At 42.5% G+C, this 17,246-nt stretch overlaps 1 protein-coding gene across 1 annotated transcript in view; it reads right to left on the reverse strand.

The window, feature by feature from the left end:
• fkbp16 (FKBP prolyl isomerase 16) overlaps positions 1–15,546 on the reverse strand; it is a 30,289-nt gene extending 14,743 nt beyond the window's left edge. Inside the window, exons 1-3 of the mRNA XM_076731999.1 lie at positions 14,687–15,546; positions 14,244–14,413; positions 12,585–12,673 (exon numbers count right to left, since the gene is read on the reverse strand). Of these exons, the coding sequence (XP_076588114.1) occupies positions 12,585–12,673; positions 14,244–14,413; positions 14,687–15,155 (728 nt within the window). The 5' untranslated portion in view covers positions 15,156–15,546. The remainder of the gene's footprint in view (positions 1–12,584; positions 12,674–14,243; positions 14,414–14,686) is intronic.
• Between the last annotated feature and the right edge of the window lie 1,700 nt (positions 15,547–17,246).

Raw genomic sequence — 17,246 nt, forward strand, 5'->3', positions numbered from 1 at the left:
GCGCTCGCAGGGATCAAGGGCAGCTACTGCCTACATCCTGGCTCCTGAGCTGCTCAAAAGTCCCCTTATAATCTACAGCAGATTTCCTTAGCCTGTTAAAATGAGTCCAATCTCAGCGCTGGACTACCTGCAGGGCACAGAGTGGCTGTTTAATAGGGGGGATGTGTAGCTGCCAGACCATTTCAGAGAGACTATTTGGTTACGCAACTTTATGAAACTGGCTTTAAGTAGAGGAAATACAGTACGTACAGTAGCTAACTGCAGCTGGGAGGGTGAGACCAGTGCCTTGTGTAAATGGGACATGAAGTGTGAGTACAGATGTGCAAACATCATTGTGAGTTTTCTTGGAAACAATTATGTTTACATACAGTATGCGTTGTATGTATTCAGTATTCAGTATCTGATTTTTAAAACCTTAACTGTCTCATCCATGTTTGTCAGGCAGCGGAGTCTTCCTCACACAGATTAAAAGCCAGCCTGAACACGGCCTTGCGGCGTGTCTTCACATGGAGGCCTTTCAGACTCACATGAGTCTTGTAATGATTCACATTTCAGTCACCCTATGTGTGCGTGAACGTGACCTGAATCACATTTTTACTCTTCAAGTCTAATTTTGTTAGTTTTACTATTGTGTTTTGGGCTCCGAGCGCTCCCAAAACATGCTTGTGAGGGAAGTTTGCCCTCAGGACTTTCTGCCAGAAAGCCTTTCTAACGCGTGGTTAATGCCATGAAATGGCCACGGCATGGTTAGTTTCAGGCACCAAAACGACTTGTTTAGGAAAAGATCACAGTTTGGTTTGAAATAATAAGTCACCGCTGACTTTTGGGTTCACACGAGACATGAAGCACAGCCTCCTGGGTGAAAATCCTGCGTTTGACCCATCCATCCACTCCTTTATTGCTCCTTATACTACATTACCTGACTTCCTCAAACCTTTCTGGCAGAAAGCCCTGCTGGCAGAAAGCCCTGAAGGCAAATTTCCCTCACAAGCACATTTCACAGCACTGAGAGACCAAAACACAATCACTGTAGTTATGTGAGTAAAACTGACAAAACTAGACTTGAACAGTAGAAATGGGGCTTTCTGGCAGAAAGCATCTCCCGCATGTCTAAAATGCAGATGACCTACACTTAAAACTGTGCCTCCTGTGCAGACACAGATGCTAAGGCTGCTCTGATAATGCGGTGTTCACACTACACCTGCTGTGTGGACACAGTGTGGCAGGATGTAGCAGCAGATTGCTTTGCGGAAACCGTCATACCGTACAGTCGATGTACAACAAGCAACAACTATTAACGTAAGTGGCCTGAATGTGTGTGGAGTGGGTAAACTCTCAGCAGTTTCAGCACAATGAGTGACCTTTTGATATAACATCGAGTCATTTCTATTAAAAGAAATGTGACCTGATGGTGCTTAAAACAAGAAATCATCACACCACTGCACAAGGTCAATAATAAATTGCCTGCAAAGTGTGATGAATGATAAATATAATTATCTAATTGCATCAAGCAAGGTTTTATCAAATTCTGCAAGTCTCATGTCAAATCAAATTCAAATCTAAGAGTTAATTTATCATGAAGTCAGCTGTGAGCTCCACCAGTTTGCAGTGAATGAATGAAGGAAGTTCAAAGCTTTTTAACAAAACAACAGCTTTACTCACAGGTGAGCAGGACAGGTTTCAGATATTCTACCTTATGCAATAATCTGAAATCTCTCACAGGTTTGCGCTCTGATACGTGGCCCCATCTAGATGAATAATTCCTGGAAAAAAAAAAAGAAGCTTTCCTCTGCTTTAGGGTGGATGAGAGCAATCTGTGTTACACAGAAATTTATCAGCAGAGGTTGTCAGCAGAAGATATCTTATTCCAGGATTGACTCTAAATCCATAACCGATCAATATGAACAAGCAGGCGTCTCTGAGGTGGGCACGGTGGGGTCAAGTGGCAATTCCTCGTGTAGCCCTGGGGAGTGAGGTGAAGTTTAAGAGGATTCTCAGCGAGCTGAACGTAAAGCTGCAGTTAAAAGCAATGACAGCTCGTTTCTTTCTTTGCACAAACGTTATGTCTACTGTTCATACGAACTGAACCTCTGCCAGTCTTGGATTTCACTTCTGAACTTCAAAGCTCTCTAAGTTACGACAAATTCTGAGCGAGGAGCCAAAAATCTTTCCCTTTGAAAGATGAAAGTCCTCCTCCTCCATTACTGTTATACTTCACACAAACGTCTGTCTACTTCAGTGGACATATGAATCCCTGAATGTTAGAGGAGTATTTTCTGTTTTCTGTTCAGACGATCAACTTGATTTGCTTTCAGATCAAAGATTTATTTTTTTGAGAGAGTGTGATTTGGGCATGAAATATGGTTGAGACAGTCATTATCATTCACAGTGTTGCTGTTTGCCTCTCTGTGGTTACAGAGTTGTGAACATTAACGTCTGTGACCACAAGCTGCTCATTGCTTTATGGATGACATTCTGGTAGGAGAAGAAATGCCATAAAGAGATATTGATCAGAAATTAATTTCCCTTTTAGGTCCGAGCTGTCGCACATGCATGTGCTGAAACCAGATAACTCCCGCGGAGAAAATGTCACCTACTCTCCAATATCGTTTTTGCAAATTGAGCACACAACAAACGCACAGCAGTTATCACGCTCACTGACTGATGATTAAATGAGATGTAACTTTAAAGCTACATCATGTGCACCTGTACAGCTACACCTGGCCTCCATGTCTTTAAAGTTCGACATATCTGGAGAATAATTTACATACATTACATGTGCACATTCGCTCTCCTGAATGTGTGCGGCGTCTGTGCATCAAACAAAAACGTCATCATCATCATTCACTGTCACCCTCCTGTCACATGAGAAATATGACCGCCTCTGTACCAGAGTGTGTGTCTGTTATCTAACCAATAAAGATCCAGCTTCCTTTCAGCAGTAGCCAGCTGTACCTCCCTGCGCTGCCGCTGAATCAATAGCAGCACACTGAACTCCTGACTTATTTGTCAGGTTGTTACGGAGGAGCAGCCTGCATCAGCCGGCTGAGTAAAGCAAATGCAGCGGGGCCATTAGCACGCTCCTTTAGGCTCTCTCTCTGATGGCTGTGCGGCGCTATGAGACCTGGAGCATCAGTCATGAGAGAGATGCATTTTCTTAGGGAGGAAGGGCTTGACTTCACTTGACCATAGCCAGTGGCAATGGCATAGGTCACTCTCATCACCGTGAGCTTAGAGAGCAAACAGGAAGCCCATTTACAAGGGATTTCAGGCTGTTTCTGCTCTTATTATAGTGACAAGCTGATTTTTTTCTCTGCACAGACAATACCATGTTTTGATATACAGGAGCTCACTTGTTTTGTCCTTCAGCATCTGGAATGACAACATGAAACGTTACCTCGGTGCAACTAATCCCGTCAGTGCTATGAGACAACCGAGATGGTTTCATTTATAATGAGATCTATTTGGTTAATCCCTAAAGCTTAATCACTGCACATCTGATATTGATTTCGCAGTGAGGATGTCAGTGAGAGTCTGCCAGTCATTAACTTTGAGAGGAATATTTTGACAGTCTTTTGGGTGCATATGTGTCTGAATGTGTGTGTGTGTGTGTGTGTGTGTGCCTGTGACAGACTGCTGCACACGACTGATGACGAGGTACTGACGTCTCAGCAAGATGACTCACACTCCACGTCCCCATTGACGGTACCCTCTTCATTCCCCCTAACACACACACACACACACACACACACACGCACACACACGCACACACACACACACACACACACACACACACACACACACACACACACACACCAGTGCCACTTGTCACTCCGCTACAGATCTCCTTCCTCCAGGCTCGCAGGCAGCACCCCCCACCTCACATCCCTCCACAGCAGCAGCGCCATGCAGCTCTACAGTCAGGCACAATATAGCTTACATGCTCAGATGCACTGCCCATCTGTACTACTGCCACAGTACATGATAAATTCAGCATGTTAACCTGTCGATATAAACCTGTTCCATACTGAAGGACTGTGTATGTGTGTGCAGTGTGTGCAGTGTGTGCAGCTTCCTCCTCCACTCCCCCATCTGCTTCCATTCTACTGGAGTTACAAATGAGAAAAATGTATGAATTGGGTTCATGACCTGCCAGGCAGCTCTGTGTCTGTTATCACAAGACAGTCTGTTTAAGCTCGAGTTCGGGGAAAGTTGCATTCATTGGGAGATTGAAATGTATCTAAAATTGCAAAATCGTAATTAGAAGTGACTTCTGTGAGCCACAAATGACGAGCGGGACTGGGTGGTCCTGGAAGTCAAAGCATCCCAGAGACAGCTTCTGTGTTTAAGCAATGACAAGGGAGATTGAAAGCAGCTATGAATACAAAGCCATGGGTACATAACACAGTCGAGCAAAAGCCGGTCTTTGCTTGAAACAAACTAGTTCGTACAATGTGTCGCAGGCAAAAGTGTTTAAAGCTGTTCTGAACAGCCGCACTGAAAAGGCAGCTGTCAAACAGCGATAATTGTTGAAACTGGGATAACAGCACACACTGGGACAATCTTTGCACTCATCGGACACATGAAAAGTGATGAAAGTATTTCAGAAAAAAAAATAAACAAGACTAAAAGTCTGCAGGCATGCTAGTGGCTCTGTGATATGGCTGCTTAGACACAGTAGTGCCCTGAGCTACATGCTAACATCAGCATGCTAATAGGACACAGTGACAATGACAATGCTAATATGCTCATGCAGCAGGTATAACAGGATCAACATCATAGTTAACATATTAAATGATATGTTGCATGTTAACAATAGCTAATTAGCTCTAAAATTGTCAGGTGAACAATTAATTGTGACTTCAGAAAGGTGTCAGGCCTGTTTGGTGAGCCGAAAAGCACCTTCACATGGTGAAGGTTATAAAATAATCTTAATGTTTGTTTTCATTGAGCGCTTTTATATTTTAATTTAGACATCATACATCAAAGTCACAACCAGCTGATAACTCACAAGAGAGCGCATGCTTGTCTGTTAACGAGAGCACATTAAGTTACTTTAAGGCCACACAGAACTATTTTCTGTCATGCTCCACTAATCTCTCTCTCCCTGGCTGAATGTATTGTGCACAGAAGGCATGGATGATTTAAAAAGAGCGCCTGGCATGGGTAGGAAAGGTGCCGGTGGGGCTGAAGCGCCGTCTCACGTGTGTTTCTCCTGTGTGTTCCTCTTGCATGCCATGCTCTGGAAAACAGACTCTGTCGCAATATCGTGGTTATACAACACAGCACAGCTAGTGGCAGCGATGTCAGTGAAGCATGACAGTCTTGTCAGTGTGCAGCACAGACAGCATGTTTTGACAGCAGCGTATTGGTGTTACACATCAGAGGTGAGGGGACAGCAGGTACAGATATCAGCCTTTCTGATTTGGAGCCTAATGACAAAATGGATGATCTGCTTTTGTTGAGTAATTCTATTTTTTTAGTGTGAAACATCTTTACAGGAGCTTTTGTCTGCATTTTTTGAGTACTAACAATTATTTTACCAGGAGCTGAACTGATGAAGAATAAGGAAGCCTGATAAGAAAAAGCATATAAATAATGTCTAATCTCAAAAGAACTGGGCGTTTTTGAGCACTAGCAGTGTTCTGGAGTAACATTTTTACAAGTGGATGCTTATTGTGTTTGTATTGTGCGTGCACATGGGCACTCGGGCATTGCTACATACAGTCCCGGCACTGGTTTGATGCTGGCAGATGTAACACGCAAAGAAACCAAGCAGTGCACCAACAAAGAAGAGGAGGGTTAACTAATAAACATAGAAAAAAAAAAAAGCAGTATGTTTTATGAGAAAGGAAATGTGTTTTTTCTGGCCTCAAGGACAAACTCAGTGCATTTTGATAAGAAATGCTGAATGGAAACATAAGCGGACGCAGGTGAAAAAAGTGGCTGAAAACCATGTGTCATGGAGGTGGAACATGGCAGCTGACAGTGTCGGTGTGCAGGCAGGGAGGACTGAGGGGGCTAAGACTCTACAGCTAGACAAGTTTTCTGTTTCTCCAAAATGCATAGTTTTATGTGTACTGTATATATTTTCATATACAAAATACTGTCAAAAAAACAGGCTTGATGAAGAAAAAATTACAGCAATGTGACGAGCTCAAGCTCAAAGGTGCAGTGGCAGTTGTGTTGCTGTTATGTTTATTTTGCTCAATCACAGCGAGAAGTGGTTTGTGTTATGTTGACTAATGCCCTGTCTGCTCTCATCATACTGTGGGTTTTAAGTCTTCTGTAATAACACAACATCCCTCTGGTGAAAACCTACCAACCTCAGTCGGCACCTTTCCCATGCTGACAACTGAGCACCAGAGTTAGCAGGGACAAGGACTGCAGTGCAGAGGGAGACTGGCTTTCCAAAGTGGGAGATAAATAAATGTATGCAGTGCAACGTAAAACTAAAGGTGACAATAACGAAGCTCTAACTGAAGAGGTGGTCACGCAATACAAAGCCAGCTTTACTACCACTATCTGCTCTAAGAATAGGCTGTCTCCCTGAAATTCAATAAAGGCACATTTCAGTTGAGGAGATTTACTGTCCCACTAAATACCCCCTGACCATGGAAAGCAGAAGTAGATATAAATGAGGGTAGTGCTGTATTTCAACCAAGGCTGTCGATGAGAAAGATAAACCTGCTAGCAGTCGGGGGATAAAGGTAAACATCCAGGGAGATTAGATGAGGGACATGCACAGTTCAAACACTGGCCTGAGTGGCAAAATACTGCTGCGGTGCCAAAGCAACCCACCATCTAGTTTTCAGAGGTAAAACAAAGAGTCACTTCTGTTCACCTTTAATTCATACATTTCTTCTGAGCTTTAGGTCAACACATGAAGCTTCAGACTAATGTGGCAGTGGCTGTGACAAACAGAGGAGCGCATGCTGATTAAGCCTGATCTTATCTGGAGCACGCTACAGCTGTCGGTGCTTGTAGGCCTGCTCCTGGAGCATGAGGTCTGGGTGTGGTTTCTAGTCAGCCTGCTGTGTCTGTGCCGGGAAGGAGACACACACAGCCCAAAAGCTACAGTCAAACTTGTTTGGGTCAGGTGACCGCGCAGCCAAGAATTCAGCTGCTGCTGGAATCAGTCATTGAGAACAAACAGGAAAACGAAGAAACGTGTTCTTCATACTGGCGCTGGTTACTCCAAACAGCTGCTGGTTTGCACAAGTCAATTTGTGCTGAGAGGAAACAGCAAAGTGGAGAAGACCGGTTTAGATTCCTCATTGTGTTTTCCAACAGAGGAGAGTCTCAAAGGTCACATTATTCATTTGAGCCAGGTGGCTCCGCAGAGTGAGTCACACTACCTTCAAGCACAGAGAGGAACTCCACCTCAGAGAATTTCTGAGTGGACAACATGCGTACGTATGTGGAGACGGGAGGAGGGCTCGTGTGCATAAAAGTGACAGACTCCAGTCCAGCTCTGTGGGGAGTGAGTCACCGTACCTGTCTGCTCGTAAGTGCCTGATGAAATGAAAAGCAGAACGGCCAGTTCTTGCTTGCATCCTGTTACATTGGGTGATAGGAAGAAAGAGACTGTTTTGCAAGAAGAGGAAGAACAGTCATTCACACACACACACACACACACACACAGAGTAACAATCACAAATGCAGCCAACATTTTAATTAATGCCTGAATGCACACACACGTTTTCTTCTATCCAACACATTTCGTCTGCACAGAGACCAAATGTGTCACAAGTCATGACATTTCTCTCGTCTCTCAGAGGTGGCTACGCCTACAAGCATGCTTACTCATCATCAGACTTGATCCCACTGATCACGTTTTCGGCATGACACTTTAACATGTTGCCACTTTGCTATGTGACTGTCTCGGTGTACATGCCTTTCCCCCCTCAGAAATGTCACTGTTAACCTTTTTCAGCTGCATTCCCCGCTGGATGTGGGTGTGCCTTGGTGAGCAGCTTCCATGCATGCAAGCTTCTTCAGAAGTGTCAACAAAGGCTCCCCTTGAGCACATTCCCAAGAAGACGTTTCACTGGTCAATGAATGTTATTTATTAGTTCTGGGTAAATATTTCAGATTTTATGTCAAACACAACGCTTGCAGGCAAAGCCCACTTAAATATGTTAATGAGTAATTAGTTTGTGATACAGGCTGGATGTTCCACAGACCACAATTGTGACCTAAATCAAATAAGTCTGAATCGAGGATGTTCCAGTTTGGCTGAAAACACTGTCTGATGTAATGGTCACATAAAAACACTTTGTTGTGTGCCAACATGTCGATCTCTTGTATACAAGCGTCTATCAGTGATTTTGACCTTGTCCTGAAACACAAATAGATAGTTTGATCATAGGAGCTGTTTTTTTGTCCATGTTAGTTATGTTAGTACGTCTGAGTGTTGATAATGTTCGGTGGATTGGTGAATATCATCTGAAATAAGTCCAGGACTTTTATTTTATTCTCCACAAAGTCTGTTGTGTTATATTTTAGAAACAAATTAGACAGTCAGTAACCAAACCAAAGCACAAAGCACCCACCTTGATGTCTTTACGCCTACACTCCTCTATTAACACTGTCCACTGTTTACTTGCACGCTATGAAAGCCTGGCTGTCTGACACAACAAATAACCACAAACATGCAAGATCAAATTAAACTGCACAGCCTACATACAGATGATGAATATTGCACAATAACCATCAGTCATCAAGGTAAGAGTTCGAGTGCTTTCGCGCAAACCAAAGCTCTGCTCAGCTGGCTCCACCCTGACACAGAACTGCAAGATCAGTAAGCTCGCTGTAGTCAAGGCTAAAAAAGTCCCACCTCCTCCAGGGACCAGGAGAGGGAGGTTCCTCTCTCTCCTCCCACAGTAGGACTAGCTTGGGTTTCTCCTCTGAAAAGAACAATGATAGCCATCTGGTGTGTCTCCACTGTGTCTCTGCTGATTCATTAAAGGCTGTTTGTTTAGTGGGTCATTCTTTAATAAACTTGCATGTTGCGGTTGTGTCTGCAGCTAATTTATTATCTGTTATTCCATGTGGGATACACCAGGGTTCATTTCTGGGTCCCTCACAGTTCTTTCTGTAAATACAATACAAAATCAGGTTTCCAAGCTTCACAAGTGACACAAACGTCCCATTAAAACCCAGCAACTAAGCAGAGTTGACCACGCTAATAAAATATGTTCAGGACGTTAAATGATGCAACTGCTCTCTACTTTTCTGTTTTATTATTTTGGTATCAATTTTCCATAAATGTATCACCCCTGGTTTGATTTTAGCTGGGGACCCATATTTTCGTTTCCAAATGTACAATTGTGACTGATTCTGCTTTTTATTCTGCTTTGCTTTTCATTTCATGTATGTGCAAATCTAAATTTACCAATAAGCCATGTGTGGTTGACTTGTAGCCTTGGGTCTCCTTGTAGAACAAATGAACAAAAATCTATGTTTCATGCTGCTGACTTTCCTTGTGTCCTCAGTGTATAAGGTACACGTGTGCTGAAAGTACATTTTCGTTTTGTGTCAAGCAATTTTGTACAAAATAAACTTGAACTGCAGTACTTATCATAAATAACACACAATCCCCTCATGACACATTAATGCAACAGCAGAATGATTAACCGGCTGACATATCCATCTGGACTTGGATTAATTTAACTATGACACATCCCAGTGGTCTAATTAACTCCACTTCAACATGTGCCACTGAGGTAGTAAAGTACCGTAACACCTTTGCTGGCAGCACTGGAGCTTAAGCTTCTGTTTGTTGACAGCCGGCCAAAGTAGCCTTACAGGGAGCCATTTCACACTGAAGAAGTCTTAAAATGTGTTGTGTCGACTTTCACATACAGCTTGAAACACGTGCATTCACTGTACACTGCGGAATGAAAGTAGTGTCGCCTCATTTCACTGCAGTGTCTTGTTTGGCAAGTATAGTTTTATTGAAATGAAAGTCAAGCAGCTGCCTGTGACACTTAATGTTGTTGACTTTGGGGTGGGCAGGTCTGATGAGGAAGACTCCCTCTGGCCCCTGGAGGGTTTATGAGTGTTAAAGTTGCGCCTGTCCAGAGATCAACAGATGTTAGCTTGCATTGCCCTCTGATAATGACCTGCTGACTGAGGGAAGGCAGTCTGTGTCTCTGACTAAGTGCTAGGTCTCAGTGGGGAATAGCTTGACTCATGCTGCTGTTCCTTGGAAAAAAAAAAAAAAAATGAAGTCTTTCGTCACAGCTCCGCTTTAAAAGGCTCGGGGCTTTAATGACACAGGAAAAACGTCAGCATTTCTTTAGTCCCGATCAGCTTGTCTGTTATAATCAATCAGGAAAATGCTCCAGACTTTTCCAGGGGTTTCATTATCCTCTTATTCACCCTTTTCAGGAGTTGCAACTCTGATCGCATCAGTCGCTGCTGCTAGCCCATCACCCACACACTGAGCTGCAGACCACTCCACTGTGCTGTGTTGAATCATACTGCCTGACCAGCTTTGTGCACTGTTCTGATAAATAACTGTGAAGTGCTCTTAGCAGCACTGTTTGTAACAGGCGACTGACAGAGTTCAATCAATGCATCTGTCAGGGAACAGAGAGAGGCTAATGAGATTTTGCCTCATTGTCATTTTCCAGCACAGACACGCTGGAGCTGTCAAATCTACTCTGAAACATGATGTCTGTCACCACATGTGATCCATATTTTTGCCAGCTTATTTGCTCAAATAATGGATCTACTAAATACCCTTGTAATCGACTTCAACAGGCATGTTTAGAAGATGTGTTTCTCCAGAGAGACATGACATTCACGATAATGTAGGAGTCTTGTTTGGAGGAAAACTTAGACATTTTGGGGAAAATGCTTATTTGCTCTCTTTCAAAGAGCTACACAAAAAGATCATTATCACTTGCATGTTTCTATGGTAAATATGAAGCTACAGCCAGTTCATTTAGCTTAGCACAAAGACTTGAGAGGGGGGAAAGAGCAACAAACAACAACAAAATCTGCTTATTGGCAGTTAAAGCTCACACAGTTTTACAGCGAGATATGTGTAGGACTATTTCTTCACCCTGACCACTAACTTGATCATTAACTAATGGATTTAAGTTGGGCGACTGGTGAAAATCACATTCAGGGCAACGAGCAACCTCAGCAGCTGAATCATGTTTAAAGAGCTGGCACGAAGCTGTGATTGTCTACCTTATGGTACGGCTAAATTTGACTCCACAGCACACAACCCTAATCAGCTGCATCAAAACAATCATTAACTAACCTCCCGCCGCCTCTCCCTTTTTTTCTTGGCCTCGTTCTCCACACACGACAGAGGGCGAGACTCTAGATAACACCTCGGAGACTTCTCGCTCTCACCTCACACACCCCGTGTCCCATCATCCCCTTCACAGCGCTCCATAAAACAAACAGGACCTCACACACACAGAAGAGGCTGAAACGGTGTAGTGCACACACGAGAAAGAAAGAAAACATGCTTTCACAACACAGCGTTCAGGACATTTGATCATTATGTTGTCAACAGCGCTCAGATGTAGTGCTTTTCTTTCAGCCGGTAAAACTGGATTCTAATCCTGAATTTAGCTCTGTATCCCGCACCTTTCTAAAGCTTTTACTGCCACATGATAATTCTGGGTGCATGTTTGCTTTTATGCATTACTCCTCTGTGCAGCTTCTCTGTTAATGGAACAATATGTCATACACGTAGCACAGCTCGTATCCTCAAACATGCACACTAAACTCTTCACTTTAGAGTTTTATCAAGCTTTTACATTTTGCGTTTCAGCTGACTGAACTGCTGTTCACTCACAGAGCACACTCGGCTTTAGCTTGAGTGTCATTTCACTCGAATGGATGTAGGTTTGTACAAACACTGACATAGACTTGATATTATCGCTTTCAGAATTCAATGAATGGTCACAATTTCACTTAATATACAGTGTATTACCGTCTGCTTAAAAAAACTCACGGCAGTGAGAAAGACAGAATGTCATTTGTTACATAATCAAACAGAAAACAAATTATATCCCATTAAACACATTTGCTGTTATATTTTCCCACTGGTCCCATCTCACAAGACCTTTCTTTCAAATATTTTCACTGACATGTAATTACACACAGTCTCATTAAATCACTGTGGTGCATTCGTGTCTCGTCCTTGCTTGTTCAGGTTCTCTAAAGTAAACCTTAAAACTATAAACAATGGGTTTTTTGTCAGACACACCAATCTCCTGTGTGTTTATACTGGCTCTTTAATGGTGTAAAGGTTATAAACCATTGGCTGTAATATGAGTGTAGTCCTCCCATAGGTTGGGAGGTTACAAACACACCTTTGATAGGCTGCCTCTGAATGGTGTTAGGAGGAAGCCATCTGCTCCTGTTTATGGTTCATTAACCCTGCTACCCCTGGATAACCAGGCTGCCCCCACGGCAACAGGTACAAGAGGCCTGGGCCTGTTGGTGGGATGATACTTAGAAATAATTAGAGCCGGCCAAGTCTTGTTTCTGCTTCTACGTTCTCCTTAATTCATTAGTCTATCATTGAACAACAACAACGTAGAAATCCTTACCTTCCCAGAAGTCCATAAGCATACTGTGAATCTGCCAGCAGTAATGTGATCTCGCCCTTCTGCATGGACATGACACACTCCTCCAGGGCCTGCAGGTGTCAGTTAACAACATGTTATTTACTGACTGAGTTTTTACACAATAACAAAATGCATTTAAGCATATCTTTGCGTTATGCATTTCATTGCCCTCGTTGAGTAAAACATCTGACGATAAATTCCTAGTTTCAGTCGTGCGGACCAGCTGTTTTATCTACGCTCGCTCTGGGGATGGCAACGCAGTTCAGATTGAAATACATCGGTCAGACAGATTGCCAGATAATTTGGTACACATATGTGTGGTTCCCACAGGATTAATCGGAGTGATGTGGGTGGTCCTGTGACTTTTCCTTTAGCGCCACCATGAGGTTGACATTTCTGATTTTGAGTGAAATGTCTCAATAACTATTGGATGGATTGAAACTTGGTATAGACGCATTCACGTTCCAATATTTTGGTGTTTACCCACAAAACTAATGACATTCCCATCAGCTTCAGTAACACTTTGTGTTTTGTGCTACTTAGCAAATCTTTATGGCAAACCCTTTTAACATTAAATCAGTAGCAGTAATAGCAATTGTAGATATCAACAGTTGCATTTTGAGTAGTTATAATTCCATGCCAACATACCCATAATGTAATTTTGGCTAGTACTAATTCTAATTAAAGATATCTACAATTCATGACAAAATATCAATTCTTGAGACCAACAATTAATTTCTCACTAGTGGAAATTTTTAGATATCTGTCAATTTTTAGCATTGCCAAAATGGCGAACATTATACCTGTTTAACATCAGCAAGGCAGCACTGCGTTGTTAGCATGCCGATGCTAGCATTTAGAACAGCCTAATCGAGCTGCTAGCATGGCTGTGGACTTTTGTACGATGTTCCAATACCATAACGACCATACTATTCAGTATAGCAGAAAGAGACATTCTATGTCCCAGTACAAAGTATGTCAAAGGCAGTATGCCAAAAATGTCAGGATGTCCTGCTGCATCCTGTCATGTTTTGCAATATGGAAGCAAAACATGAGAAAGCGTGCTTTTCCGGTTATTCTGACCCACAGTGCTCTGCACAGCTTAATCGACTGAGCTGCTGAGAGCAGGGTTCATGCAAAGTTTTGGCAGTGTTCCAAATCACATCATTTTTCATTTTGCTTCAAATGTTGCAGTATGAGCTGCGACAGGTGTTGGAGCATTCCACAACTTTCCCAGTCTTTAGTTGCTCCTGTCCCAACTTGTGTGAAAAGTGTTGCTGCATCAAATTAAGAATGGGCAGCATATTTACAAAAATCAATGAAGCTGATGAGGTCAAACATTAGATGAGTACATGTCAAAAAGGATTAACAAGTTATCACATTTTGTTTTATTTATATTTTGCACAGTGTCCCAACTTTGGAATCAGGGTCGTATGTCCCAGTTGTATATATACTGCATGTAACACTTTGTAAGGGCAGCTGCAGTACGTACTAAAAGTAAAAAGAAAAGGTAGGATTTGGAACACGCCCCTCGTGTTTTATTCATCTATTTCAAAGTCTATTGAGGTGGTGAAATATAAGCACTCTATACTGGAGAAAACTACCCTGTCCAAGAAAACTGAAGGGTTAACAGCTTTTTACCTGGTTTACATCTCCCTCTCCAATAACAAAGACAAGCTTGCTGTCTTTCTCCACCACGGTGCGGTCCTCCAGGACACACTGCATCTTCACAGTGACCTCCTGGCCCCAGGTGGGGCTCAGGATGTGCAGGTCCCCAGACTCCAGCACCTTCTTCCTCAACAGTCGGTCCTCTGCGTGAGCAAAGAAGAGAATATCATGTAGGAGCAGGTGGGGTTAATCTGCTAGTAGTTGGTAAACATGTGCTCAGAAAGAGCCACAAACACACCAAGCTTGATGCCAATCGTGTTTTGGTCACTTTTCCTGTTTTGTGGTCAGAGTTTCAATCCAAATTGAAATGGAAAGGTTAAAGTTAAGTAAAGCACAAATGATAAGACAGCGATGCCAGGAGATCTAGCAGCACCACGCCGACAGTGTGTGTCTACCCTTCACTGCTGTATGCTCACCTGTGATGTCCTGCCAATCTTCTGCTGTGAACAGCTCCTCAAAGGTCGTGGAAGTCCACTCCTTCATCGCATATTCTGGAAAGAGACACTCTGCTGAGCTGTCCCTCTCCAGCACATCATCATCCACAGAAGGGTCTTGGAATCGTACCATCTTCCAGCTGTTTGTTTTTTTCAGTTTCCTCCGTTCCTTGCATTCTGTGCCTCCGCTTTCTTGCCCAGGATCAGAGGGGCTTTGTATCTCAGCGCTTTTGCTCTCTCCTGCACAGCTCTCCGTTTCAGCCTGCTCTTTCTTAAACAGCCCCTCGTCTTCCTCTGCAGCCCCACAGGGCAGCTCGGTGTGACTGTCCCTGTCAGCAGTCTCAGAAATGGCATCTCTTACCTCAGGCTCTGTAGACTCCACTGCTGGGTTGTTGTGCTCCTCACAACATGGCTCTGTCTCCATTTCACTACAGAGAGCAATGGACACCATCTGCACCAGTCTTCAAAAAGAGATGATCCTTCTTGTCCAGCCAATCTTCCACTTAGGTGCACGTTAGTACTTCTGTTGTGAACCAACTTCTGCCACCTACACTATGTCAAAGCAAAAAGAACATCTCCGTAATGTAATACTTAAATACATGTTGTGCTTCAATAAATCCAACTCAGAGTGCATTCCTAAATCCTGGCTACATCTACAGGTTTTTGAAAAGCTTCATCCCGCCGGCAGCTGCGTAGTTCCTGCAGTTCTGCTGCACTTTGACCTCCTCTCTCTACCGCTTGTGCCCGTCTTAGTCTACATAGTTTGGTGATGTTGCGGCAACAAAAAAATGATCAATGTAAAGAAACTGTGCAGCGCAACGAAGCACTCCCAGCCAACAGGCTTGCACAGTGGTAATCTGCAGGATTAGAAGAGAAAAACCTAATCTGCCAGAACGTCTGTAAGCTTCTTAATGACTTCACCGTCGTGCCCCATAACGCAGTTTCCATGAACGCAATCTACCAATAAGATCTTGGGAGATAGAGGCTCTAACTTAATTTGCTGTGAGGTACGCTGGGAGATTGTTATTTTCACTTTTTAAGAAGTGCCACAACATTCATGGAAGAGCAGCAGCCTGTAAAACTAACACTAGATTACATATTAAATACACTGTTTTTATGGCGTCAAACTGCTGGAGGATACACACATTTCACGTCATTGTGTTAAATTCATTTGGGTATAATCACAATCATTCTTGAAAACTGAAAAAAGTGCTATGTTTTTAACCCGGGGACGTACGTAAATGATGTTTGTTTTGTCAGGTTGAGAAAATAAATCAGATTACATGTTTCTGAGCCTTAAATTGCAGATAAACACTAAACTGTAAAAGTACACAGTAAAAGTATTTACCTGTTGACCAGTGAGCTCAGCAGACTATGAGTAGGATGCAGTTACGTGTTGGGATTTTGAGCTAGATGGGTTTAAGTGATAATTTTAAGAAAAGTGGACTATTTGTTCTCAAAATAAAGCACTGCGTCACACATTCATCTAAAAGCTGAAGTCTTCAGGCCCCAAGACAGATATAAAAACGTCTGCTTTTTCACAGAGGGTGATATAATGATAACAGGTCAAAGACAACATTGATTAAAATGTCACTAGACTGTTATTAAGGCTTTAGAAGACCTTATGAATCTGTCATTTCCAGCAAGCAAATGGCACAGCAAATGCTATCCAGCTGTGAGATTGATGCATCACTTCATTTTACCACAGGAAAATGACAAAAATAACAAAACATCACACATTACAGCCAATATTTGCCTGTCATGTCAAGTGCCTTTGAATCATATTTCTAAACTTGGAAGAAAAAGGTTTTTGTGGAGGAAATATTAGTCCCGTAGGAGCAGAAATAGACTGATAATACTACTAATAGTTAGACAGGAAACATGTTGTAAATAAACGCTGCACTGCTGACTGTGAGGCTGCTCTTTAATCCACAGCTAAAGCACGTTGTCCATCAGGGATTAAATTAATCCAAATTCCATATTTGTCTTTTAATTTCTCTGACACAAACAGACATAATACACATACAGTAAATGTGTTTGTTTGGAGCTCATTTCTTCATAAATACTGTGCTTTAATACAATTCTGAGATACTTTTACTTCACTTTTTGGTACATTCAGTTGACTTCTTTTGATTACACTTCAGATGAAAATATTGTACATTTTACCTCAATGCTTTTATTTGACAGCTGCAGTTACATTTCAGATTTAAACATATGATAATGTTACAGTTTTATGGACAAAAAAGAATAATTGCTTGGATAAAGTTTGTCACAGGTTTTGATTGTAGTTTTCATTACAGTGTATTCAAAGTTTCTCTGCACTGCACAAATAAATATGAATGAAGTGTATGTGTGTGTGTGCGTGCGCGTGCGCGTGCGCGTGAACCAAAATCTTGGAGCTGACCCAGAGCAAAAAAAAAAAAACAATTTAAAAAAAAAAGGATGAAAGACAAGATAAATAACTGAGAGCACAAATGACCAATGACAGTCACCTGGAAAGCGAAAGTAACTCAGTTCTACTTCGTACTTCCTGTGTATGTGT

The sequence above is a fragment of the Chaetodon auriga genome, chromosome 6, assembly GCF_051107435.1.
Source record: "Chaetodon auriga isolate fChaAug3 chromosome 6, fChaAug3.hap1, whole genome shotgun sequence".
Lineage (NCBI taxonomy): Eukaryota > Metazoa > Chordata > Actinopteri > Chaetodontiformes > Chaetodontidae > Chaetodon > Chaetodon auriga.